At 35.9% G+C, this 26,042-nt stretch overlaps 2 protein-coding genes and 1 pseudogene across 16 annotated transcripts in view; 1 reads left to right on the top strand and 2 right to left on the bottom strand.

Moving 5' to 3' along the window:
* Cfap44 (cilia and flagella associated protein 44) overlaps positions 1 to 8,303 on the bottom strand; it is a 105,614-nt gene extending 97,311 nt beyond the window's left edge. For both annotated transcript variants that reach the window (XM_005327676.4, XM_040270368.2), the window contains exon 1: positions 8,232 to 8,303. The gene's annotated coding sequence lies outside the window, so the exon portion shown is untranslated. The remainder of the gene's footprint in view (positions 1 to 8,231) is intronic.
* Positions 8,304 to 9,876: 1,573 nt separating this feature from the next.
* Spice1 (spindle and centriole associated protein 1) overlaps positions 9,877 to 26,042 on the bottom strand; it is a 60,873-nt gene continuing 44,707 nt past the window's right edge. For 13 of the 14 annotated variants that reach the window (XM_021727923.3, XM_005327597.5, XM_021727924.3 and 10 more), the window contains 5 exons: positions 18,372 to 18,856; positions 15,929 to 16,112; positions 13,487 to 13,589; positions 12,401 to 12,488; positions 9,877 to 11,090 (listed from right to left, as the gene is read on the bottom strand). In XM_021727923.3, coding sequence (XP_021583598.2) covers positions 11,037 to 11,090; positions 12,401 to 12,488; positions 13,487 to 13,589; positions 15,929 to 16,112; positions 18,372 to 18,856 — 914 coding nt within the window. In that variant the 3' untranslated portion in view covers positions 9,877 to 11,036. The remainder of the gene's footprint in view (positions 11,091 to 12,400; positions 12,489 to 13,486; positions 13,590 to 15,928; positions 16,113 to 18,371; positions 18,857 to 26,042) is intronic. The other variant, XM_040270363.2, reaches the window with a different exon arrangement.
* LOC144376411 (GTP:AMP phosphotransferase AK3, mitochondrial pseudogene) lies at positions 20,072 to 21,238 on the top strand (annotated as a pseudogene).

The following is a 26,042-nucleotide window of genomic DNA, read 5'->3' as shown; positions in this document are numbered from 1 at the left end:
TGCCTTGTCCAAATGTTTTTGCTATAACTTTTAGCAAAAATGATAGGCCTTAACATGATACTCATGTCTAAGATAATGCTTTACCTTTAAAAAATATTTGTGTGGTTTTACTTTTCTTTTTCTTAATCCTTTCTTCCTTTCTTCTCTCCCTCCATTCCTACTTAACTATCTACTACCTTCCTTCCTTATTTCCTTCCTTCCATCTCATTGTAGAATATATGCCCCTTGGGGTTTAGGAGTTGGGGTAGGAATTGAATGATAGAAAATTTTTAAGTAGCAAGATCCTTGAAAATCCATATTCTATCATTCAGTGTATTTTTAGACACATAGTTTTTTTTTATGCTTATAGCAAGTAACTGACTAAAAAAAAGAACTGTGCAAGGCAATGCCAATTTTTGCAGAGCTTGGTTGCAAATTACCACATACAGTAGATAAAACTGTTCAGATAGGCTATAAAAATATCTAAATGCTATTTTCTCCCTTGCTTTCAAGACTCTTCATAATTCAAGCGAATTCAATTCTTAAAACTATTAAACATGTTTATAAACTGTATTATGCTTGGCACAGCAGAAGACACAACAATGAGCAATCTATGTCCCCTAGCCTTAATTTATAATTCAAGAAGAAGAAATCAACGATTTTCTTTCAATATACTCTAAGTCACTGATTCAGATCCATCTAAATTTGAGGAGAACTGTATGGTTTGATAGTCAATATGAAAGTGGTGGTTATAATGATTTTTTAAATCATTTTATTTTTTATTTATAAGTTGTACATATTAATGGAATTAAGTGTGATGTTTCAACATGTACATATAGCACTGATCAAATCCAACTTTCCCTTTCCACATCCCACCTTTCCAAAACTCTTTAACCACTATTCTATATTCAACATTTTTCTATTTATAATATTTATTTATTTTTAGCTTCTACATATGAGAGAAAATAAGCAGTACTTGTCTTTCTGTGTCTGGCTTATTTCGTTTACCAGTACCATTCATTTTGTTGCAAATGACAGGATTTCATTCTTCTTTATGACTGAATAATAATATAAGAAAATAATACTATAGTTTCTTTATCTATTCATCTGTTGGTAAGCACCTATGCAGATTCTATATCTTACCTTTCTGAATAATGTGAACACAGTAAACATGGGTGTGCAGGTATCTCTTTGGTGTGCTGATTTAATTGCCCCTGGATATGTACCCAGGATTGGAATAGCTAGATCATGTGGTAGTTCTAGTTTTAGTTTTTTTGAGGAATCTCCATACTGCTCTTCATAATGGCTATTCTAATTTACATTCCCACTCCAGTGTTTAAGAGTTTTTTTTTCCCCCTGAATCCTTGCCAGCATTTCTTATTTGAGGATAATAACAATCTAGCTGTCATGAAACATTAATAGGTAATCATTTATTTGATAAAAATCAAAATTTAAAATACTGGAAAGAAACTAAACTACATGACGCAGGTGCCAATAAGTAAAGGCAAGGTGGCTGCTGGGTTTGCCCACAAAACTGAACTGATATTCTATTGCTGCTGATCAATTGAGAAATAAATGAAAGCTTTTAGTCTGAGAGTTCCCCATTGTTTTAGTTCTTCTATTGCTGTCATAAAAATTATGTTCAGCAGTTTAAGTGACGTTCATGGATTATCTTATAGTTTTGTAGATCAAAAGTCCAGCCAGGTCCAATGTCACTCAGCTGCCCTCTGCCTAGTCTCACAAGATTAGAATCAAGGTGTTGATAGTGCTATCTTCATTTCTGGAGGCTCTGAGGAGGAATCTATTTCTGGGTTCATTTAGGTTGCCAGCAAAATTTCATTCCATGTGGTTGTAGGACCTAGACCCCTGTTTTCATCTTGGCTGGTTGTCATCTAACAGTCATTCTAACCCTTCAGAGGCCACCTGTGTTCACTGGTTTTTGGTCCCCTTTAAAGCCAGAAATGGGATTGACTAAATACATTTCAATGATTTGCATCTCATAGTTTTCTTTCCTCTTCCCACCAGTCAACATCATCTTGAGATCATCTTCTACCTTTTAGCCTTTTTTTCCCTAAACACATTTATTTTTAACATACTGTAACTGACTCTATCCTGAATATAATAAAAATAGACTGTAAGATCTAATTAATTTATTCGTAAAGTGGGTAATAAACAATTACAGTAAACAAAGATGCTGAAGCACAACAAAAGATAACTTGGTGTCAAGACAATGTAAAGGTAAAATTTCTAAGCTGACTCTAAGCTGCGAGAGTCTGAGTTAAAGTGTAAAAGACTGGGGATTGTAAGGTTTCTAAATTGAAAGGCTTGGGCTAAAAATAATAATAATAGGCCAGGTATTGTTAAAATTCCTCTGCTAACCCCCCCCCCAACCTGTAATCTCTGTTACTGTTAGAACAATACCTGAACTGCCCAGTAAATATTTCCATTGATTCCCTGGTTGTTTATTAGCTAAGGGCTTCAAATAGCTCAGATGTTAGCATCCAGGCCACAAAACCAATCAGTTTAAATGTGTACCCCACTCAGGGGTGACCAATCACCCCTGCCCAGATTGTTCCCACCAATAGATGTACTAATCATGGCTCAGGGTTGTTGTTCAATTTTCCCGCGCCTCAAGATGATTTGTTCTGATGTATGCAAAGCCCCCCACCCTCTCCAAAAAGTGTACTTAAGCTCTGCTTGACCTCTGCTCTGGGCTCTGGGCTGCTCTCCCTTCCTGAGTGAGCCTTGAGCCCCAGCATGCTGGTTCAATAAAACTTCCCCCTGCAATTGCATGAAGCTGGTCTCTTGTGTGGTCTCTCCCTCCGACGCTCCGCTGGACCCTTACAACAAAATCACTACACTTTATTCTATGCTAACATAAATAATAAGTTTGTCAAATGGCTAACACTACCAGGCAGTACTTTTTAATATCACAAACAAGTCAATGTCAGGTTGTATACAGTGTGAAAGAAAATACTGGACCCACTGTTCTTAATTTGCAATACTGGATGATAAATATTGTGATCTATTCTTAGTTTTTTTTCTGGGCTCTACAGGGTGACAAAATAATCTGTAAAAAGCAATTGGGGGCTGGGGTTGTAGCTCAGCGGTGGAGCGCTCGCCTAGCACGCGCAAGGCTCTGGGTTTGATCCTCAGCACCACATTAAAAAAATAAATAAAAAATAAAGGCACTGTGTGCAACTACAATTAAAAAAAAAACAAAGCAGTTGAGCAAGTCATGTACCAAAGGCTACTGGACTCCTGGAGATTAGCAGCATAATTGGTGAGATGAAATAAAATGTTTCTTTGTTTTTAGATCAAAAAGATCGGGAAATTGATGCTTTGGCACCAAAGAGATGTGGGTTTGAAAGGGTAAAGTTTCTAAGCTGGAAAGCTTGAATGTAAAAGATTAGGTATTAAGTTCCTCTGTTACACCCAGAACCTGGAATTCCTGAGATAGTTAAAACAACGCCCTACTGGCCATTTAGCCTAGGGCCCTGTGCAGTTTGTCACAGGGCCCGAACTAATCAGTTTGAATGTGTAACCCGCTTACGAATGACCAATCACCACTGCCCGAGCTGTTCCCGCCAATGAATTTGCCAATCACATCTCAGAGTTGTTGTTCAATTTCCCCGCGCCTCATGATGATTTGTTCTGATGTATGCAAAGCCCACCGCCCTCTCCAAAAAGTGTACTTAAGCTCTGCTTGACCTTTGCTCTGGGCTCTGGGCTGCTCTCCCTTCTTGAGTGAGCACAGAGTCCCAGCGCGCTGGAATGGATCCCCAATAAATCCCCTTTTGCCAATTGCATGGAGTAAGTCTCTTGTGTGGTCTCTCCCTCCGATGATCCGCCGGACCCCCCCTTACAGGTTCACATTCCAGGTTGGCCAAGGAATAAGTTCCTTAATATCTTAGTCCTTTTTTATGTAAAGTGGGGTTAATACTATTGTCTAGTAGAGTTGTCCTAATGGGTAGTAGAGGGCTTGTTTAGCAGGCATGAGGTACTGGGTTAGATCCCCAGCACCACATAAAAATAAATGAACAAATAAATAAACAAACAAACAAAATAAAGGTATATATTTTTTTAAAAAAATTAAATGAGATTTTATACCTATAATTCCCAACTCTGACTACAGTTCAGAATCACGTGAAAAACATTAAAAGCAAAATACCATTAACAGGATCTTACTTCCCATGGCAATTCTTTCATGCAGCCAGTGATAAGAACCAATCTTAAGAACTTAGGGGTTTATATAAAACACTTACTAGGTGCCCAGAAATGAAAGGTATCTTTACGGTTACTACTATTATAGTCTATTTAATTCAGGTGGGCTTTAATTAAATATGAACATAAGTTGGGCTCCTGAAGTCCCAGCTACTTGGGAGGCTAAGGCAGGAGTGAGAGACCAGCCTTGGCAAATAGTGAGACACTGTCTTGAATGAATGAATGAATCAATCAATCAAACTCAATCTATGTGTCATATAATCTTCAGAGTCAAAAGAACTTGTATCTAGGCCAGCCTCCCATCCAACACAGGCCACACATTCACAACACCATTAAAAAAATCTAGCCCAGCACCATTATAAAAGGAGCCTAAAGTGTTGGCCAGGTTGGGAATATTGGCTACAATCAGTCTGGTGAAGTTTAAATCCTGGTTAAGTTTAAATCCTGGTTGTTAAACAAATATTTAACCTCTCTTTGTCTTAGAATTTCATAAAATGCAGTACCTACTTCATAAGACTGTTTTGACATCTCAGGTTGTCAATAGAGTAAAACTTTAAGTGGCACATAAGCACTCAGTATGTAAAATGGTTGAGGGAATGAATGTATTAATATCTTCCTGAATAAATTAACAAATGAAGGAACAGTTGGCTTCAATTTAAATATTTCAGGTAAGAGGGTGAGCACATTCTATTGACACTCAGCTCTAGTTCCTAGTATATTTTAAATTAAGCTTGCTGAGAACCATTGCCAAGTAGGAATGACACATGGCATTTTTGGTTGAAAGGTGACCCCAGCAAGCCCTTGAGATGATAATGATTATGTTAAGATGTGCATTCAATTGGAGATTAGACCCCTGCTGTCTGCCTAGGCCTGCTACTTTGGAGCTCTGGGGTGGGGGGACCTCCTGGAGAGTTCCCATTGGTTGGGGAAGTGCTGTAGGAAGGAATTCCAGAGAAGGGATTTCCTGTTGGTGTAGTGTGTCCTGGGAGAAGGCGAGAAGGCCACGTGCGTGGCATTCACGGGAGTTTGGGAAATAAAGTTTGTTCCTGCTTGAGTGACTTGTGATTTTGTGCCCATCCAGACTGCAGCATAAGCTAAAATTTTCCAGGCACAGTGGTGCATACCTATAATTCCAGTTACTCAGGAGACTGAGGAAAGAGGATCACAAGTTCGAGGCCAGTTTTGACAACTTAGCAAAAACCTGTGCCTCAAAATAAAAAATAAAAAGGGCTAGGATGTTGCTCAGTGGTAGAGTGACCCTGGATTCAATCTCTGGTACCATAAAATTTTTTTTTAATTTTAAATTAAGCTGAAATCTGCCACCCTACAGCTTGGAACCATTGGACCTTGGTTTTTTTTTTTTTTTTTTCTGTAAATATAAAAACAAGTTTTTGTAGATGCTAGAGCCATTCAAATAATTCTAGGTGGTCTCAATTCTCCCTAGATCCCCTTTCTCAGCTAAACATCCCAATTCTTTCAATTATTCCTCAATGACATGATTCTAACTTTTCTCACTATATAATCTCAAGTACATTCCCAATGCATAATATATCCCTCCCAAATTTGTATCTTACTTTTATAAATTCTGGACACTTTCCAGAAGAGAGGAACTATCACTTATCTAATCACCTCATCTGCTAAGAACGTTCATTGTAGTTGTATTACTTCTGTAAAGGTAAAATTTCCAAGCTGATTCTAAACCGCAGAGACTGAGTTAAAGTGTAAGAGACTAGGGCATTGTAAAGCTTCTAGATTACAAGGCTTGGGTTAAAAAGTAAAAGACAATTGTTACAGTCATACAAGTCTATTGTTACAATTCCTCTGCTATCCCCAGAACTTGTAATCCCTGTAAAGTTGTTAGAACAATGAGGGAACTGCCCAGTAAATGTCTCCATTGATTCCCTGGTTGATTAATAGCTAAGGGCTCTAGGTAGCATGACACGTACGCATCTAGGCCCCAGAACCAATCAGTTTAAATGTATACCCCACTTAGAAATGACCAATCATCTCTGCCTAAATTGTTCCCGCCAATGTATGTACTAATCATGTTTCAGAATTGTTGTTCAATTTTCCCGCGCCTTATGATGATTTGTTCTGATGCCTGCAAAGCCCCCCACCCTCTCCAAAAAGTGTACTTAAGCTCCACCTGACCTCCGCTCTGGGCTCTGGGCTGCTCTCCCTTCTTGAGTGAGCACAGAGTCCCAGCGCGCTGGAACAGGATCCTCAATAAACTTCCCCCCCTGCGATTGCATGAAGTGAGTCTCTTGTGTGGTTTCTCCCCTCCGTCGCTCCGCTGCACCCCAACACTTCAAGACAACTAAAATTATATTAGTTGGGGATGGGGACAAGAGACAGGATTATCATATACTGACTCATCAAAATCAGTTTGTAACTAGAATAAATAAAACTTTATTTGTGTGTTCTACACTATGTCCTGTCTTATTCAACTCTACTAGCAAGGTTTGGGAGTCTATTTGCAGAACGACCATCAATTTTTTTCATTAGATTCAGATTTATTGGTTTTCAGCCCACATACCATTCTTATTACCACCTCATTAGACCACCCAGTTTTGAGTCAACCCCAAGAAAGAGTAAAAAAAAAAAAAAAAAGAAAGAAATAACAATACCAATGGTGCAGAGAAGTAGGTTGCTGAGTGTTCCACAAGGTGACATCACTCTGATTTCAGAGTAGTTACCCTTGCCTTTTGCCCAGCTTATGCAGTTAATTTACCAAAGGTCTGGTTGGTAAATCCTTTGGATTTATCCGCTCCCTTCTAGTCCTACTGTCACTGCTAGAGTTGATAACTCATTGTGTCTGACCCCTACCATTTATCACCTGCTACATATCTTTGACTCTCTGTTCTCTAATCCACTTTCTATACTGCCTCTTGAATTTCTGAAACACAGCTTTTAATGTGCCACTTTTCTTGTTTAAAATCTTTAATGGCTCTTGTCATAAAATAAGAATTCATATTACTTGGCATGACTTAAACGTCCTCCCACATAGGGTCTATAGGTGGTTCCTCTCCCCTTGCTTTCTCTCTCCCTCATCTCTTGCTAGCTTCTCAAAGGTTTTAAAAATGAGCCATTGTTGCACATCTGTAATCACAACTAACTGGGAGGCTGAGGCAGGAGGATTTGCAAGTTTGAAGATAGTCTCAGCAATTCAGTAGAATCCTGTATTAAAATTTGAAAAAATAAAAGGGTGGGGATGTAGTTTGATCCCCCAGTACCGCAAAAGAATAAACAAAATACAAAGTAAAAAATGCTAGTGCATAAAGGAAATATAGCAAAATAGTCCTATAGACTACATATATAAATTCCAGTATTTAGTAGATGTCACCATGGCTTAAATATTTATGCACTCAAATTTAGTAGGTGTTTTAATAAAAACGAAAAAAGGAAGAAGGGAGAATAGAAAGGATAAAATATGGTGGAACATAAAGTTTCAGTCAGTAGGCACCCAGAACAACTCATGACTGAACACACTGCTACTATGTCTTTTTGTATTTATTCAGCAAGTGTCTGTGGTGCACCTACCATGTGCTAGGCTGGTGCTAAGCACTTAGCCTGCATTATCCCTATTTATAACAAGAAGCCCATGAGGTAAGCATTACCATCTTTCTCTATACAGAGGAGAAAAGTGAAGGGCAGAGGGGTCAATTTGCCAAGTATCACACACAGATGTGTATGGGGGAGAGATGACTTTGCTTGGACCCCAGAGTCCTTACATTTCACCAGATTCGATGCTTCTGGCTTAGCCTAGTCTAACCCTTACTGCTGTAGCCTACTAGGCTTCCTCATGGCCAGATTGCAAGCTCCTTTCAGGCAGGATCCGTGCCCACGGGGGTCTAATGTTTGTTGATCTACCATAGGAAGGACGAAGGAACGTGTTTCAGCAAAACCTGGAAAACACTTGTTCAGCGTAAAAGAAGTCCAAGTGGGGCTTGGACGTCTGCATTGCAGATTGCTAAGTAATTTTAGGGAAAAGTCCTGGGAGCAGCCAGGCTGCTGAAGTACAAACTTACCACCCGAGGTCCCCACCGCTGCCGCTGTTTTCTCCCTTGCACCCACACAAGGCCTTCGTTTACCGTGGTTACTATGGCAACGCCCCCGCTCCCCCCCCCCCGCCCCGTCTCTGGCCGACCTAAAGGTGCATGCGCTGTCCAGTGACAGGCTTAGGGCGAGTTTCCGCGCGCTGCTGTGCGCAGCCCAGTTCAGTGAAGTGTTTCTCGCTGCAGGTTGGCTCAAAGCAAGACAGATAAGCCCGGCATTCTACCAATTAACTCCTAAAGGGTGTCATGTTAACCAATAACATTTGAAACGTTCCAAAATAACTGCCCCCTATTCCAAAATGGCCTAAAGGGGCCTCGATTGAACAGCGGTCTGTGTTGGTAAGTTTTAATTTCGAATTTAAGGGTCCTAGACAATTATTATTTACCAATTAAAAATAAACGTGTAAAGGCAGGGCGGGGGGTTCCTAGAATGACGGAAGGCGGTTTGCCCGCAGCATCAACAGCAGAGATAAATCCCAGGGGCAGGTGGGAGTGTGTGCCTGTGTGTTTTGTTTTTAAACCCTACTTGTATTATCTCTATGGGCTATTTAAAGGAGTGAATAAGATCTTATGTTTTGGGCTCCTAATTCAGGGTGATGGAAACTAAGCATATAGGCTCAACTCACTGGTGTCATTGGTATTTTTAAAATGCTTCCCAAATTGAGAACAATGGCTTTTCAGGTTTAAAATAAGTGCTAATCAGTTGGAAAACATTAAGGGAAATCCATATCAAAAGAATGCATTCATAATGAAGTCATCAAGAACACAAATAATAATAAATGCTGGAGAGGATGTGGAGGGAAAAAAACACTTTTATACTGTTGGTGGGATTGTAAATTGGCACAACCACCATAGAAATCAGTTCCTCAAAAGAATGGTCATGGAACTACCAAATGACTCGGCTATCCATGCTCCTTAGTATTTATCCTAAAGAAATAAATAGTCATCAATCATACTATTGTGATAGATGCATACCTATGTTTATAGCAGCACAATTCACAATAGCCAAACTATGGAACCAGCCTAAGTATCCACCAACAGATGAATTGATAAAGTAAATGTGATAATATATACACGATATATATACAAGTTTTATTCAGCCCTAAAGAAAAATGAAATTATGTCATTTAGAGGAAAATGGATGACAAGTATGTTGAGTGAAATAAGCCAAACTCAGAAAGTCAAGGGTCATATGTTTTTCTCTCATATGTGGAAGTAATAGAGGAAAAAGGAAAAGAAAGGTGGGTGGGGGGCAGGGATCTCATGAAAAGTGAATGGGAGATCAGTAGAGGAAAAGAATCAGGGGGTGAGAGGTAGGGAGGGAGGGGAGAAGTACTGGGAAATGTTTGGCCAAATTGTATTATTATATTTCGTGCATGTATGAATATTTACAACAAATACCATCATTATGCATAACAAAAATATACCAATAAACATATTTTTTAAAAGAATATATTCATGAAGCAAGCAGATAACATTTTGATAAAGAGTAACACTAAAATGTCTTATGTCACTGACAGGTATATAATTAATTACCAAGTTTCAAAATGTGCAAATGATGGAATATTCTGCAAGAATGCAAACGAATACAGATGACATCACATAAATAAATCCATAGTGCTTCAGAAAATAATTTTATTTTTGCCATAACAATAAAAAGGTCCAGGTAAAAAGTTGCATGGGGCAATTCCTAGAACAGAGATTTACAATTCAGAGGGCAGAAAGGTGTTGTCAGAGAAAATTCCTCTGGTAGTTTCAATGTGCTGCCCTTCCCAGGTCCCACTTCATTCAAGTTGAAAACAGAAACCAATATTTGAGAACCAAACAGGTGCCTGAAAGAAAAATCTATTCTGAATGAATCTGCTTGGATTCTGGGGTAAGAAAATTAATGACAAGTGTTTTTATTTAATTCTGTTTCAAACATTAAATAGACCATTGAACCAATGTTTCTACCTTTAGACATTTGAGCTCTATGATCATTATTTATTTTATGTAGATTATCATTATTGATTTTTCACCTTTAAAAATTAAATAAGAATTTTATAATATATACATCCAGTCTTACCTGCTTAAGCAAATACAAACACTTTCATATCTATTTTTTTTAATTCTATTTTTTTAATTTTTTGTGGTGCTGGGGATCAAACCCAGGGTTTCACACATGCTAGGCAAGCACTCTACCACTGAGCCACATCCTCAGCCTTCCCATACCTATTTTAAAAAGCTGCCTATTCCACTTGTAAAAGGTGATAGACAGCAATATATTCCCACCAAAAAAGAAACCATTTTTATATTTACATTTTTACATTTACATTTTTCTCAATGCCAGATTCTAATAGAAGCATCTTATTGTATGTTACATGCAAAGCAACTAATTTCTTCAAGAAAAAGAAAAATGAAATATATCAACATTTAAGCTGCAGTAAACAACAACAAAATCTGATTCAAAATGATAGTACTAGGTAAAAATGAATTGCTTAAAAAAACAAAAACCTTAAAGTACTTAAGAAGTTATTAAAAAATAAAACTTTAATTTCCCTACAATCAAAATTTTATTCACAGGGAATTATACATTGGCTGGCTGTTGAAAATCTATTTGAAAAGCTAAAAAATTAAAATAAAATTTTTTCTGTTGTATTAGTATTAATTCACAGGATCTTTGTAGGTTTTATCTGAAGAAGTACATAAAAACTTGAAAGCAGGAGCAGGGAAAGGACTGTGGAAGGCCAAGAATAAATTACTGAGTACAAACTCCGTAAAATGCAATTTCAACCTCACTTATGACACATGAGTAGAAAGAGCAAACCAGCCTTCTTCATTTTGTTTCTCAATCTGTTGAACAAAGATACAGAAAAGATTTAGAAGGTAACCAGAAACATGAGACAACTCAAGATATACAGATCATTTAGAACAAGTATATACAACAAAGTCATCCTGTTACATTAAATGGTACTAGAAATTAAATTATTATTGGCAATTTTTATTCACCACCAAATAACTGACCACTGATCAACAGACCTCCTTATTGATTTAAGAGTCCTCATTTTTTAAAAAATAAGTATTTTTTTTAAGTTGTAGATGGACATGATACCTTTATTTTATTTATTTTTTATATGGTGCTGAGGATTGAACCCAGTGCCTCACACATAGAGTGAGCAAGCGCTCTACCACTGAGTTACAACCCCAGCCCCAAGAGTTCTCATTTTTAAAAAAGGATTAAGTCTAATATTTTATGTGACTCTTGGTTATAATTTTAATTATTTTTTAAAAAGTTATTTCATCTTAGTTAATTAAGTGTTACTAAGTTCCAGAAACTAATAAGAATAAATTACATAAAATAGCTAATTTTAAAACTTTTTTAGAATAGAAAAAGACAAAAATTTTAGTGCTAGGCAACTGTGGTAGCTAGGCCTATCAATCAATGTGGGGGCTGTAAGCATCCATTCTTTGTTCTGATTACTGAAGTTAATAATAACAAAGATTCCCCCCATAGACAGCTGTTGGCTCAAGTCAGCAAAAGTCATTTTTATAATTTTAAAGACTACCTCATAATTTTCTATGACTAAACACTGAAAGGAACTATATTTTACTGCATTATCAACACAGGAAAAATAAAAACATCTTTTGTAAAAATTCAAGCTTCTAAACATTCCTGTAGTAAACCGAAACATGAAGACTACATAAAACATTTATCTTTTGAACCATAACCTGTTTAACTAAGATCACACTCAGATATGGCTTGTTAAATGCCCGAACCAGGTCTCTGTTATAACATATTCTACCTACACACAGGAACAACTGGGGAACCAATATTCTGGTATACCCACAACCCATTCAAGGCACACCTGGATGTCCTTCTACAATATTTGGGAAGCTCTATCTGAAACCAGTAATATCCAGTCTTTAAGGACTGTTGAAATCCTATTGAATTTTATCTTATTCCTTAGTTACCCTGGAAAGCAAAACAAATATATGGTTTGTTGTTTTTCTAATAAAGGTGAATTATAGAATTTCTTCTGAGAATTTTTATCATCTTTAGGATAACAGAAATGACAACTAAGATTGGAAAACAGCAAATTAGTCATCTTCTACCCTCACTCTTGATCCCTACATGTATTTTACAAAGACATTTTATAATTTACCTTTGTTTTTGGAAGAACAGGTGTGAATCGCCCACTTCCTGAGGTGGCATTTAAAGGAGAACAAGAGTTACTAGTTGCCCCTGAAGATCTATTTATGAAAAATAAAGTGACAGAGAGTGAGATATTATTAATAAACTTAATAAATTATGAAAACAATAACAATTCTCAATCCTGACAAAAACTTGGAAAAAAATGAATAACTTAGATTCAAATAAGGTAAGTTATTTATAACATAATATCACCAACATATAACTCCTTTTTTCCTTAACTAATGGAATTTATTTTTTTAAAGCAGCTTTAGGTTTACAAAAAGATTGAGTGGAAAATACAAAGCTGCCAAGTACCACCCTCACCCCACTTCCAACAAACAGTTTCCTCTATTATTAGCATGTAGCATTAATGTGACACATCTATTGTCACAACTGATATTGATAAGCTATTATTAACTAAAATCTATAATTTACATGAGGTTTTACTATTTGTATAGTGCATTCTGTGGATTTTGACAACTGTATAATGACATATATCTGCCATTACAATAACATACAAATAAGTTTTTAACACTAAAGATGAAAAATTGTTGTGCAGTGGAGGGGAAGAAGGTCAAAACACTCAAGAGCAATGAGAACAGAAGCAGTACAGTACAACAGTGAAGATGTGGAGTAGAGACAGAAGATTTTCTGTGTCACCAATTACCAACCATGTGGACCATCTAGGCAACCCACCCAATTAGCTCTGTGAGCTTCAGTTTCACCTACTATAAAGGAGGAAGATGCTACTGTTTAATTTAACCACCCTGTCATATATTACCTTCATATATACCTCCTAAATCATAACTCATAAATACTCTACACATGTGTAAGCCCATGTTTGTTTTCAGTAGCCAACCCATGATTTTCTACTTAATTAAAAATTTATTCCTCATTCATTTTATTGCCCCCAAATTCTCTTTAGTTACTTTATTTGCTCTACATGAGTGAGTCTGAACTTAAGCCACATATTATACACATCCTTTTCTCACAAAGAGAATAAAACACAAACCACATTCTTAATTTTTTCAAAGTAACTATTCATGCAGTAACTTACCTTCTTGTACTTATCCCACTGAGAGGAGAGATAGTATCACATTTTGTATTTTCTGGGGCTTCTGCTCCTGGAATAGATACCTCAATGGTCCTCTTCCCTCCTTCTAAAATATAAAAGTAAATACTATTTTCATTAACTTTCAATAAGGTAAAATAAAAATTTTTCTCAATTCTGCCAGGCATGGTGGTGCATGCCTATAATCCCAGTGGCTTGGGAGGCTAAGATGGGAAAATTGCAAGTTCAAAGCCAGCTTCAGCAAAAGCAAGGTGCTAAGCAACCCTGTCTCTAAACAAACTGCAAAACAGAGCAGGGGATGAGGCTCAGTGGTTGAGTGCCCCTGAGTTCAATACCTGGTACACCCAAAAGAAAAAAAAAAAAAGATTTTTTTTTCAATTTCAATCTTATTAAAATTTGGGAATTTCTTTGCACATTCTTATCACTATGCCCCACAGGTACACACTTGAAAGATTTTTTTTTTTTTTAAATAAACTGTGAGACAAGAAACTTAGTTACTAGTGTCAATTCAGGAGCATATCAGTTCATGGAGAGCCAGAATCTTCAGGCACATGGTATCATGTCAGATCTGGAAGCAAAAAACAGAAAAGCTAGCCCTAAAGAATTTGAGATCTTTTTCAAAAAAAAGCTTTTTTAAAAAAAAAAAAGTTTTCCTAAAAAAGAAAGAAAAAGGGAAAAAAAATTTCTGAAGTCATTTAGTAAAAATTTCAATCTTTTAAATTTATAACAATATTACAGTTGTTGACAACACTAACATTGGAAGGGCGAAACTGGCTGAGAAGCTCATACTGCCAAAAGTAAGTATAATTATGTACATTTTCAATATTTCAAAGTAGGTTCTCGATTAACAAGCATTTATTACATATTTACTGGTAAAAGACTTTATGTCCATCCCAGGCAGTTTCAGAGAGGCTCCTGTGAACCACTACTTAAAACCAGTGATTTCATGGCATTGAGGGGTAATAAAAAGCCCTATTTTATTTTATAAAATGTTCCTTAGTTTCCCTAAAAAAATCAAACTTCTTTTTTCATGGCAAATTATTTATTCTTATTTTTATCAGGATATCCCAGAGAGATTCCTATGCAACTAAGAATTTTACTTACCAAAAAAAAAACACCCGAGATATAATCACTGGAATGAAAAGAACACAGACACAGATCCACAATTTGCGAACTTCAGACAGATCACTTAAACTTTGTGTACCTCAGCTTACTTATTAAATTGACATAATAACACCCCTATCTACACTTAGGCTGTGTTGAGTTCTAGATGAGATAATAAAGGCATTTTTAACCTTATAGAATTATGAGACAAAGAGGTCATATTTAATCATAAAATTATTCTTAAAAGTGATCTGCTTTATGTTTCTTCATTGTACTCAGTATTGACATTATCTCACTTATTTAGTTGTTTGTTGCCTGTTCCCCAACTTGAATATCTGAATATTCAAGACCCAAGTGGCAGGCACATAGTAGTTTGAAAAGTTTGTTTATTCTAATCAAAATTTGGTTTTAGACTTCAGAACTATAAAGACTAGAATACAAGGCTGACATGTGAAGAAGCCTAGAGAAAGAGGAAGGACGCTGGGAAATGCATTACTTGTATCATTTTCCAGTACTTTCCAGAAAATCTGCTTTTCGAGAAAATTATTTCAAAAAGAAATAATTTATAATTGAGGCAAAAATTCTTACTGGTAGATGCCCTACAGGTAACCTATTTCAATCAGTATAAGACAAATGAGTCCTCTAAAACACCTGTTTGGACACCTTAGGGAGCACTTTACTAATAGAGCTTTATCTATTCCTGATAATTCTAATCTTCTCTTATTCTGGACCTAAATCATTCTCTATGCTCTTCAAGTAGCTCCATTCCTTCAGGGTCTTAAATGAAATTCTGGCTAAAAATCAACTTGAGATCTACTTCATTTCCTCAGTATCATTTTTCAATGGGAATGCTATGATAACTTTTTAAATTACTATTCTATTATTCAGAGTTCCCTCTAGCTTTTCACATTCCTAAATGTAACAAGAGAACCGAAAGTTTTTAAATTAACAAATGAAAATGTTTTAATGGTTTTAACAGAACACTAATTTGTAATCTGATGTTAATGAAATTTCAAGTTATAATTTTGATGCTTATATTTTATAATTAGCTACAGTGTATGTGCTAAGTGAATCATATACCATAATGAACCTCATCTAGAAGTAGAGCAACTTAGGAACTCAAACACCAAAGATCAAATGGGCTAAAGAAGATTAGGAGACCTGCTTTCTAGTCCTATCTCTGTCACTTACACTCTGACACAAACAAGCCTGTTTCTTTTGGTATGAAATTGAAGATTTCTTTTGGTTCAATACAAACTTGTAAAATTAGTAAAGGAAAAACCTTCCTATTTCTAGTTTATAAATCATGAATGTGTGACCAACCAGTCCATGCTCTTCGAGGCGACTGAACAGGTGATACTGCTGAAGAGGAGAGATTCAAACCAACAAGTTTCTGCTGTTCTATCAACTGTAGTAGTTTCCCCCGAGCCTCCATACTCTGTCGATTCAATTCTGCAATCCGTTCCTCCATGCTACTGGGTGCTAGAGATTGTGCTACTGGAAAAGTCTTTGGGGGAAAAAGAAAAAAAAGGCATAAATTCAACATGGAAAAAAAAACCACACTATTTTAATTTTTCTATCAAGTGTAAGCAAGTTAATGTTCTTAGCCTTGCTATATACAAATGTGAATAGTGGGAAAGCAATAGAATTTACAAATGCTTTAATTGAAGAATTAGGACTAAAGTAAAAGGATGCTAAACCTCCTACTACTATTACCACATATACCCTCCTCCAGTGCCTATGTCTGAACACACAGTCTGTTTGACAAAGCTTTCCTGCATCTCTTAGTATTTGCTAAGCTGCACAAGAGATCACAGGAGCAAAGAGATAACTCCTAGTAAGCTAAATGCCACACACCTATTGATGACAGATCTGAAGTTGGACACATTACAAAGGAGGATCTGCTTTATTTGAAACAGCTGTTTCTACAATTACAATCTTCAAACACACAAAGTGAATTATTTGACAAAGATTCTGAAAACCCAGTTACTCCTTCTGACCACTTTTAGCTTAGGATAACTGATTCAAGAATAGTTGTAATTGGAAAGGAATATAACATTAAGTTCAATCTGAAAACTCCCAAGAGAAGTATATTTATATCATTCACAGTAATTTCACAATAATGTCACTTAATACTTCCCTTTGGGAAAAAGCAATCCCTAATAGAATTTCCTAAATTTTAGCTTGTCTATTAGTTTAAAAAAATAATAAGTAAATCAGCATGATTAAAGATCATGTTGTATTTTCAATTAAAACAAAAGAGGGTGGTGTGGGCAACAATAACAGATTGTCTTTTCTAGACTGATGTATATTCTAAATAGGAAAGGACACAAGCTCAATATATAACTGTGCTATCATTTTTAAACCAAGAGTTACCTATTTCAAATAATCTTCAAAACTCTGCAAACAATTACTCAAAATTGAGGCAGTTTGTTCTTAGACCTGTACCAAAGGCTACTTCCTACTCCTACAACCACTTTCTGGCTCCTCATCTACCAGTCACTTCTGACTACTTTTTTTGTTTTGGTTATTATTGTTGTTAGATTAAACTTAGGGGTGTTTTACCACTGAACTACATGCCCAGCTCTTTTTATTTTTTTGAGAAAGAGTCATCACTAAGTTGGTTAGAGCCTAAATTGCATTGCTGAGGCTGGTCTTAAATTTGCAATCCTCCTACCTCATCTGGGATTTTAGATGTGCACCACCAACCCCAGCTCTGACTACTACTTCTGTGGCTCAGTTCCACATTCTCCTTATTCCCCATCAGCCAGGGATGTCAGATGTGGTCCCTACACTTACCTCTCCCTTACCTTGCCCACCAAAGCCCTCAATCCATTACTTTTAAAACACTTATAGATACAGCCACCTCAGGAGTCCCTAATTCATAATAAGGATGCTTATGTCCTTCCCAATGCAAAAAACATTGTACTGTCTCCATTAAAACCCTCATAGAAGACACTTTGGCTCAAAAATTGATAAAACAAAATATATGTTATCATGGGGAACTGTACAAGAAGGTGTGTTATAAACACTCCCAGTTGGAACTTAAAGAGTCCCTTTTCTCCCCACAAATAATGAAATGAAGGTTTAAGTTATAGGTTAGCCCATGAAGTTTATTTTACTTATAAAACTCCTGTACTATAACATGCAGAATTTTGCTTATCAAAATAGAGCACCTGGACTGGCAGCATTAGCATCATTTAGAAACTTATTAGAAATTCACAGGTCCTACCCTAGTCCTGCTCATCCAGAAACCACTTTTAAATAAGACCCCCGCCACGCCATGAGTCATATGCACATTAAATTCTGACTTTAATGATCCTTTAACATCATTTCAGCACATGCATGTTATGTCTTAAAAAAATTGGCTGGTCATAAATGGAAAGCCAATTACTCTTTTATGAGCTATTTTAAGAGTCAAAATAGTTTCAGTAAAATGTAGTTGTATAGCATCTTTCAAGTCATATTAATTCTATATATTTTATACTTAAAAACCTTATTTTTTGTCTAATTTTAGCTTTCCTACATATTTTACCTTAGTCCTATTTTCTTCATTCATGTTTTTTTTCTTTCATGTTGTCTTCTATGTTCAATATAAACTAATCAGTATCTTTTGACTATCTTGTGAAGAGAACATGCCAGAGCATAAGGTATCTAGTGACTGCCTAAAAGCTATCCAGAATCACTTCTGAAAAAAAAAAAACTCTTTAAGATGCCCACGCCTAAATCCCTACATGTCCCTTGTTAATGTGTAAGTGGTACTCACAGCAGTCACATCGCCTGCACTTTCCTGTTTATTCAATTCCCGCAGTCCATCCCCTTGCTCTCCCACTGGACAAGTAATATTATTTAGCTGTGTCTTGATGGCTGAATTCTGCAGTGTTAACTCAGCAATTCGTGCCATTATGTCCTTTCTTTGTACCAATGATGCCTCATTTGTTCTAAGCTGTTGCCCATTTCCTTGTACTGAGGGCTCTTCTGAGAAGGCAAGATTTCTTGATTGCTGAGTGTTGGGATGGAAATTGCAGAGGTTCTGTGAAAAGTTAACAAAAGGGGTCTGAACTTTATTCTCTAAATCTTCTCCCATGTGAGAGACTCTCCACCTCTGAGTGAAAAGACGACTCTCTTCACTTGAATTCTGGATGTCTGTATCAATAGGTAAAGTCTTTTCCCAATTTTGTTCCTTTTCAATGATATCCACAGTTGGAGGAATTCGTGGAGCAGGACGAGTTTGAACAGTTCTCCTCAATACTATAGATAAAAATTAAAAAATAATAAACATGTATTGTTTCAAATAAATGGGTGCTATAATCAACTCATTAGCCCATCATGATAGTTAAAGAAGTCTTTCAATAGAAGGGTTTGATTTTTGAATGACTTAACTGTTTTTAGCAGGAAATGAGTGTTGTAAACTAGAAGTTAAGAGTGATAGAAACAAATCAAGATGGCAAGATTTGATGGTGATGCCATTTACTGAGATGGAGAAGTAAGAAGGTAGACTTGGGGAAAGGGAAATAATCAGAATTCAGCTCTGAAAGTGCTAAATTTAAGAAGCTTTACAGTCAGGTGTGATGGTTCATGGCTATAAACCCAGAGACCCAGGAGGCTGAGGCAGGAGGACTCCAAGTTCAAATTCAGCATCAACAACTTTGTGAGACCTTAAGCAAATTAATGAGACCCTGTTTTAAAAAAAGTAAAAAATAAAAAGGGCTTGGAATGTGGCTCAGAGTTTAAGTACCTATGCATTCAATTCCTGGTACTAAAAAGAAAAGCAGCAGCAATAGCAGCAGCTGAAAATTCAAGAGAGACTTCTGGGCCAAGATATAAAACTAGAAGTCACTTGTATATAGATGATATATATAGGTCATGAGAGTAGAATGAGAAAAGAAAGAAGCACCAAGACATGAGGAACTCAACATTTAGAGTCTGGTAAAGGAGTGGGAAGCTAGCAGTGCAGACTAAAATGGAACAGCCGGAAAGTAAGAATATTATATGAAGGTAGTAACAAGGAAACAGAGAGGGAGTGGTTAACTGTGTACAGACTACTGTAAGATCTAGAAAGGTAGAGACAAAGATGAGTATGCTGGATTTAATAACACGGGTTTATGTGGAATGCTTTAGGTGGAATGACCAAATTGGGAATGATCTGGAAGAGGGATGCTTTTATTTCAGGACAATAGACCAAGCACAAACTTATTTCAATCTCTTTTTCTGACAGCAAAGAAGTATAAAATCACGTATAAACACATTAGTAAACAGAATGGTCTGGGAAGACAATCATTAGCAAATAAGACATTTTAACAAATTTCTGTAAGACACAGAGTAGAGGAGGAGTGTGTAAAAGAATGAAAATGAGCAGAAGCCATAGTTCAGAATATTTGTAAATTACCTGAAGGCAACAGGTAAAAATCCAGTTTTTCTGGGGAAACCCTGTAAAGACTTTGTTTTAAAAATTCAAAGTACAGAGAGTGTGGGTGCTGGGGCCCCGCCTGCTTGCAGCACTTCCAGCAGGCCATCCTAGGCCTCAAAGCGGGTGAGCGCTGTCTGCCCTACCAGGTCCTCTGTCAGCGGCCATGGGGGCTTCCACACGGCTAGCGCACACAGTGATCATGGGGGCTCCTGGCTCCAGCAAGGGCACTGTGTCCCCGGGCATCACCAAACACTTCAAGCTAAAGCACCTCTCCAGCAGGGACCTGCTCTGACAAAACATGCTTCAAGGCACAGAGATTGGTGTGTTAGCCAAGACTTTTATTGATCAAAGGAAGCTCATCCCATATGATGTCATGACTCGGCTAGCCCTCCATGAGCTGAAAAATCTCACCCAATGTAACTGGCTATTGGATGGTTTTCCAAGGACACTTCCACAGGCAGAAGCCCTGGATAAAGTTTATCAGATAGACACAGTAATTGATCTGAATGTGCCCTTTGAGGTCATTAAATACCGCCTCACTGCTCGCTGGATTCATCCAGCCAATGACTGAGTCTACAACATTAAATTCAACCCTCCCAAAACTGTGGGCATAGATGGTCTGATGGGAGAGCCTCTGATTCAGCGTGAGGATGATAGACCAGAGACAGTGATCAAGAGACTGAAGGCTTATGAAGTGTTAGAGTCTATAAACAAGTCAGGATGGTACCTAACAAATGTTAGTCTGTAAACAAGTCTGGATGGCGCCTGGCATTTTGCCAGAGGGAGTGGTTTGTGAAGTAACGCCAGCGAGCCATTAAGTGTGGAGATTTCTTATTGGTTGACTGCTGTATCTAGTTTATGTTAATTAAGATAAGCTGTGTGGAATGTATAAATACCTCTGTTGTCCTACAATAAACAGCTCCCATTCCTGCTGTATCAATGTACACAAGTTGTTTGTCACCCCCCGGTTATTTTGCTGCAGCCAGACTGAGGCAATGAAGCACAAATGGAGCCAGTTCTGGAGTATTATTAGAAAAAAGGAGTGTTGGAAACATTTTCTGGAACAGAAACCAACAAGATATGGCCCTATGTATATGCTTTCCTACAAACAAAAGTTCCACAAACAAACCAGAAAGCCTCAGTTACACCATGAAGAGAAAAGCATGTAACTAGTAAGATGAGCAGAACCTCCTCATCTTTGCATTAGCAGCTCCTTTTACTAAGATTCCAGCATGTATGAATTCTTTGAGTGTGCAATTCAAAAACATCAGAGATATCAAAAATTTTTTAAAGAATTTGTTAGAATAAAAGTTAAAAGAGCAATTAGTAGTAACATTTTTGTTCAGTAAAAGTGGTTGATAAAATTTTTGTATTTTTCTGGGAAAGCTGGAAAAGCCTCATCAGAGGCTTCTGCATAGACTGATGCCAAAAAATGTTTTCTAGCCCCGTGGAACATGGTATGGTAAGATACTATATGAAATTCCAGGAAAAAAGCAACTAGATTTACAGATTCGTTGCAAGATGCAAATTCACTGCTGCCTTTACACTAAGAAACATATAAGCTAGCTACATATACTACATTTATTTTGTCATTAAAAATGCCTTCAGTTTACTCAGAATTTTCAATTTTCTACAAAAACGTTAGCATACGAGAAAATATTACTTTAATATGACTTATTTTCTTTTGAAAAATACATGTGTACTGAGGGACATTATTTGGGTCAAAAGTTGACATTTTAAGTTCTTAGGTAAGCCACCAACACTGACTTTTCAGTGGAAAATTTAATAAAATCTTAGGTTTTCAGATGTTACTGAGGTTAAGAAATGTATGTTTAAGATATACTTGTCAGTTTTTTTCTTGATCTAAACATACACTATGCCTTGATAAACAAATTATAGCAAAAAGAAAAAATAAAGAAAAGAGAAAACCCATGGTACTATGTAAAGTAAGCATACTTTATCATTAAGGAAATAGAAATAGATCAGGCATATCTGGAGGATGTTCACTTGACTAACACTCAACATAAATGGCAAACACATATTGCAATAGAGAATTTACAAGATAGGTTAAGAAGGACCAGGAAAGTAACTATTCCTTAAAGAAGTTTTGTTCTTGATCAAAGAAATTGATACTTAATAGCGTTCATGATTGCGATCCTGTCTTAAAGGGAAAAAACTCTGCTGGTGTCATCTGAGCAGCCATTTTAATACTTAAATCATTTTAGACTCTGTAGCAGGGCAACAAGGATGCGTGGTTATATATCCTGGCTTGGTAAAAGTTGTGCAATTTGAGAGGTAGAGGAAAAACCCATTGTGTCTTCCATGAGATACTGACTCTTATTTTCCTTGGTGCTAAAATCAAATGAATCAAGTCCTTGTACAAGTTATTAATTGCCTTTGAAAATCTGGCCCATTTTATTCCAGGCCTTTAAAATACAAAACAAATGCCAACAAGTGGTTCTTATGTATTTGGGGTGGGCATATAACTTATTTTTCTTTCCTCTTGGTTTTTAAAAATTTATTGTTGATCTTTTGAAATGGACCAAGGCTTTTTTAAAGAATTATAGTAATCATATCACTCTTATAATGCCTTATTAAAAGCATATTAATATTATGTTTCCTAAAAATATTGCAAAACTACTAAACTTATGAATTACCACTAGGTTATCAGGCATACAGTCTTTATTAGAATGTAATGAAATTTCAGCAGTGTAGCTATTACTTATTTTGTCTTTGGTCCTTCACTAGGGCCACCCTACCCCACCTTCCTTTTTGCTACCCTGACATCTCATTGCCTTTGTTATAATAAGTTGTCTTAAAACAGGTTTTAAAGCTGATTTCATTTTATACAATTCTTTATCCCCTGCTATACAGTACTGTAGCCACACTGGCTTTTATGACAGCCTTAGATCTGGAAATCAGTGAGAAGAATTAAAGAATATACTATGAAAATTTTTTAAAAATCCAAAAGACAGATCTGAACATAATGTGAAAAAAAAATCTTTTAGAATATAAGAAGGAAAACACAAAGCCAAATATATGAGAAAATACTCCTGAAGGAATATTTTCAACATAAATTTTCTTGAAACTAAAGAAAATCACATTTTCAGATTAAAAAGGTCCCACTGGTGTCCCACAGAAAAAGAGGGAAAAAATATTTAGGCATAACTTGTGCAATTCCAGGATAAAAATACAGGAATACTTAAAGCTTTCATAGCAGAAAAAAATCCCATAAAACTAAAGAAATAAATATTAGATATAACATCAGGCGTCTCAATTAAACACTGGATGCTAGACACTAACAGAAAGATGCATTATGTTCACAGAGAAAAAAAGGACTATGGCCTAGAATTCTTTATTTAGTCACATTATCAACCAACTAGAGGAGAAAAATGAAAACAATTTTATTTCTTCTTTTTTCCTCCTCAGTTTACTGAAAGAAATGATCAAAAAGAAATGAAACCCAGGAAATAGCTGATCCAACCTAGAAGTATAAGGATAACAAGTCCCAAGATAAGAACTATGCAGCATGCCCAAGGGCAATCAGTAAAGACTAGAACAAGTCTGAAGGGCTTAGGGAAAGAATCTCTGAGTGAATGTGAATTTTAAGCCATAGATGATGAAAGGACTTGAAGGTGATGAAAGCACATTATTCTTTCATCAACAAGAAGGTAAAAACAATTTGAAAGTCAAGAAAAAGCAAAAACTAAACAAAAGTCATGATATGGCAAATCAAAAGGTTTTCAACAACTGATAGAATGAGAATTCACTTTGATTTTAATCAGAACTTACTTTTTTTTAGTTTGGCATAAGGATTGGCAGTAACAAGGGACTCAGAAAGAAAATGTTACTTGTTTTCACTTTTCACTGTCCACATAGACCCACACAGAAAACATAATTGTGATAGTAGAACAGAATATTGGTGCAATTAAACTTATTAACATAAAAATGAAAGGTATAGCTGACTTAAGGTTGGGGAAAGAAAACAGGAAAGGTAGAGGAAGGGGAGAGAAAGAGTGAAATAGTGAAAAGCAAGGAGATGCCACCTAAAATTAATGAAGAAGAAATGGAAAGTACAGAAAAATTAAAAATAAATAGCTATCCAAATTAAAAAAGGGAGATAGGTGTTAAAGTGAGTTACACTATTTCTTCTGTAATTGAGGATCTCTAATTTTTGTGTTGTCTCAAGAAAAGAGAAAGGAGATAACTAATAGATAAACACAAATCAAATTTGGATAAAATTATTGCCTATGGAGACAGGCTTAGAGGTGGGGGAGGAGACATATGTATTTTAACCATATGAAAATATGAATTAGAAAATACTTTAAAATAAAATAAAGTATGAATGAGACAGAAAATGAAAATGTGTGTGTGTACGCACACTCTTTCAAGAAGGACAGCTATTAAAAAAAAAAAAAGTAAAAAAAGTTACTAGCCAGAAGACAACATTTATGACAGAAAATCCCAGAGTTGTAGAGCAGCCTCTAGCCATCTGACTCTTCAAATTCAAATTTAAATTAATTAAAATTACATAAAATTTGAAATTCACTTCTTAGTCACACTAGCCATATCAGGCACTCAACAGTGTCATGATATATTGACCACCAAAATGGATGGAGTAGATAAAAAACATTTTTATCATCACAGAAATTCCTACAGGACAACTTTATTATAAAGAATAACTAAATGCCAATGAGGCCTTATCTACCTTCATCTGAATGCAAAGTTTAACTGAACAACTCTTTTTTTTTAACAACTCTTTACATGTGAGTATTCCAAGCACATTGCTTGAAAAATATAATACAACGTTACCAATTCAGAATTCATATACAAAACATCTTTCTCTGCACATTGTAAAAGTAATTACTTGCTCTATAAGCAATTACATTACTTGCTTTAATGAGCACTTAGTGTATTTGCAATCAAAAGTAAAAATATTTATTGTAATCATTTCTTTAAAAGAATTTTAAGCTAGTTTACCATTACTAATGAAACATGATATATAATACGTGAGAAGAAATCATTGGAACAGCCTCTTAACAACAGGAAAACATCTGAACAAACACTTTAAAGAAAAAAAAAAATCTAATCTTAACAGATATTAGAACTGAAATTAAATTTCCTTAATTAATAACATTCTCCAGCCCTCTAAAGAGGAAATATTGAATCATAGAATTGGAAAGCAGGAAGAGATATTCAAGAAAAATCTTCTCATACTAGAGATGGGAAAACTGAGGTCCAGAGAAGGTAAGTATCTTAGCCCCACGCCTCACAAGTACTGCCTGCCAGCACTTCTCTCAGCCTGGCACTGTCTCCTCTATACCACATTGAACTGACAATCACTACATTTACATTATAAATAACAAAATAAAATTTCATAGCAAGGATTTGTCATTTTCTTTAATGCTTCATGGCCACTTCATGTGCTTTTTTGGAAACATACATGAAAGTGCAAAAATCTGACAAAATTTTTCTTTCCCAATGATAACAGAAGTCATTTTTGACTGGTCCCCAACAGAAGAATATAGACAAACTTTTTAAATTAATAAAAATTTAGGCAAATCAAGGCTCAATAATATTTTCAAAGAAACTTTAGAGGAGAATCTAAGGTAATGGTTCTTATCTTTTTTTTTTAACTAAAAAATTCTAAAAAATGAAATAAAGGCAGTAGCTCAGAAAAAACAAACAAACAAAAAAAATGAACATACAGACAAATTTTCCCAACAGTGAGAAACTTCTGAAGACCATTCATGAAACACAAGAATCTCTGAATGAAAGATTACCAAAAGAGTTAGCATTTTTTATTTAAAACTATAATGGGGCTGGGTTGTAGCTCAGTGGTCGAGTACTTGCCTAGCATGTGTGAGGTACGGGGTTCAATTCTTAGCACTGCATATAAATAAAATAAAGGTCCACTGACAACTAAAAAATTATTTAAAAAAAATAAAGATATTGTGTCCATTTACATCTAAAAATATTTTTTTAAAAAAATTCTATATGTGGACAACAAAAGTAATTCTAAAGTTA

Source organism: Ictidomys tridecemlineatus, chromosome 3 (assembly GCF_052094955.1).
Source record: "Ictidomys tridecemlineatus isolate mIctTri1 chromosome 3, mIctTri1.hap1, whole genome shotgun sequence".
In the NCBI taxonomy this organism is placed as follows: Eukaryota; Metazoa; Chordata; class Mammalia; order Rodentia; family Sciuridae; genus Ictidomys; species Ictidomys tridecemlineatus.
This window is presented reverse-complemented; position numbering and strand designations above follow the sequence as displayed.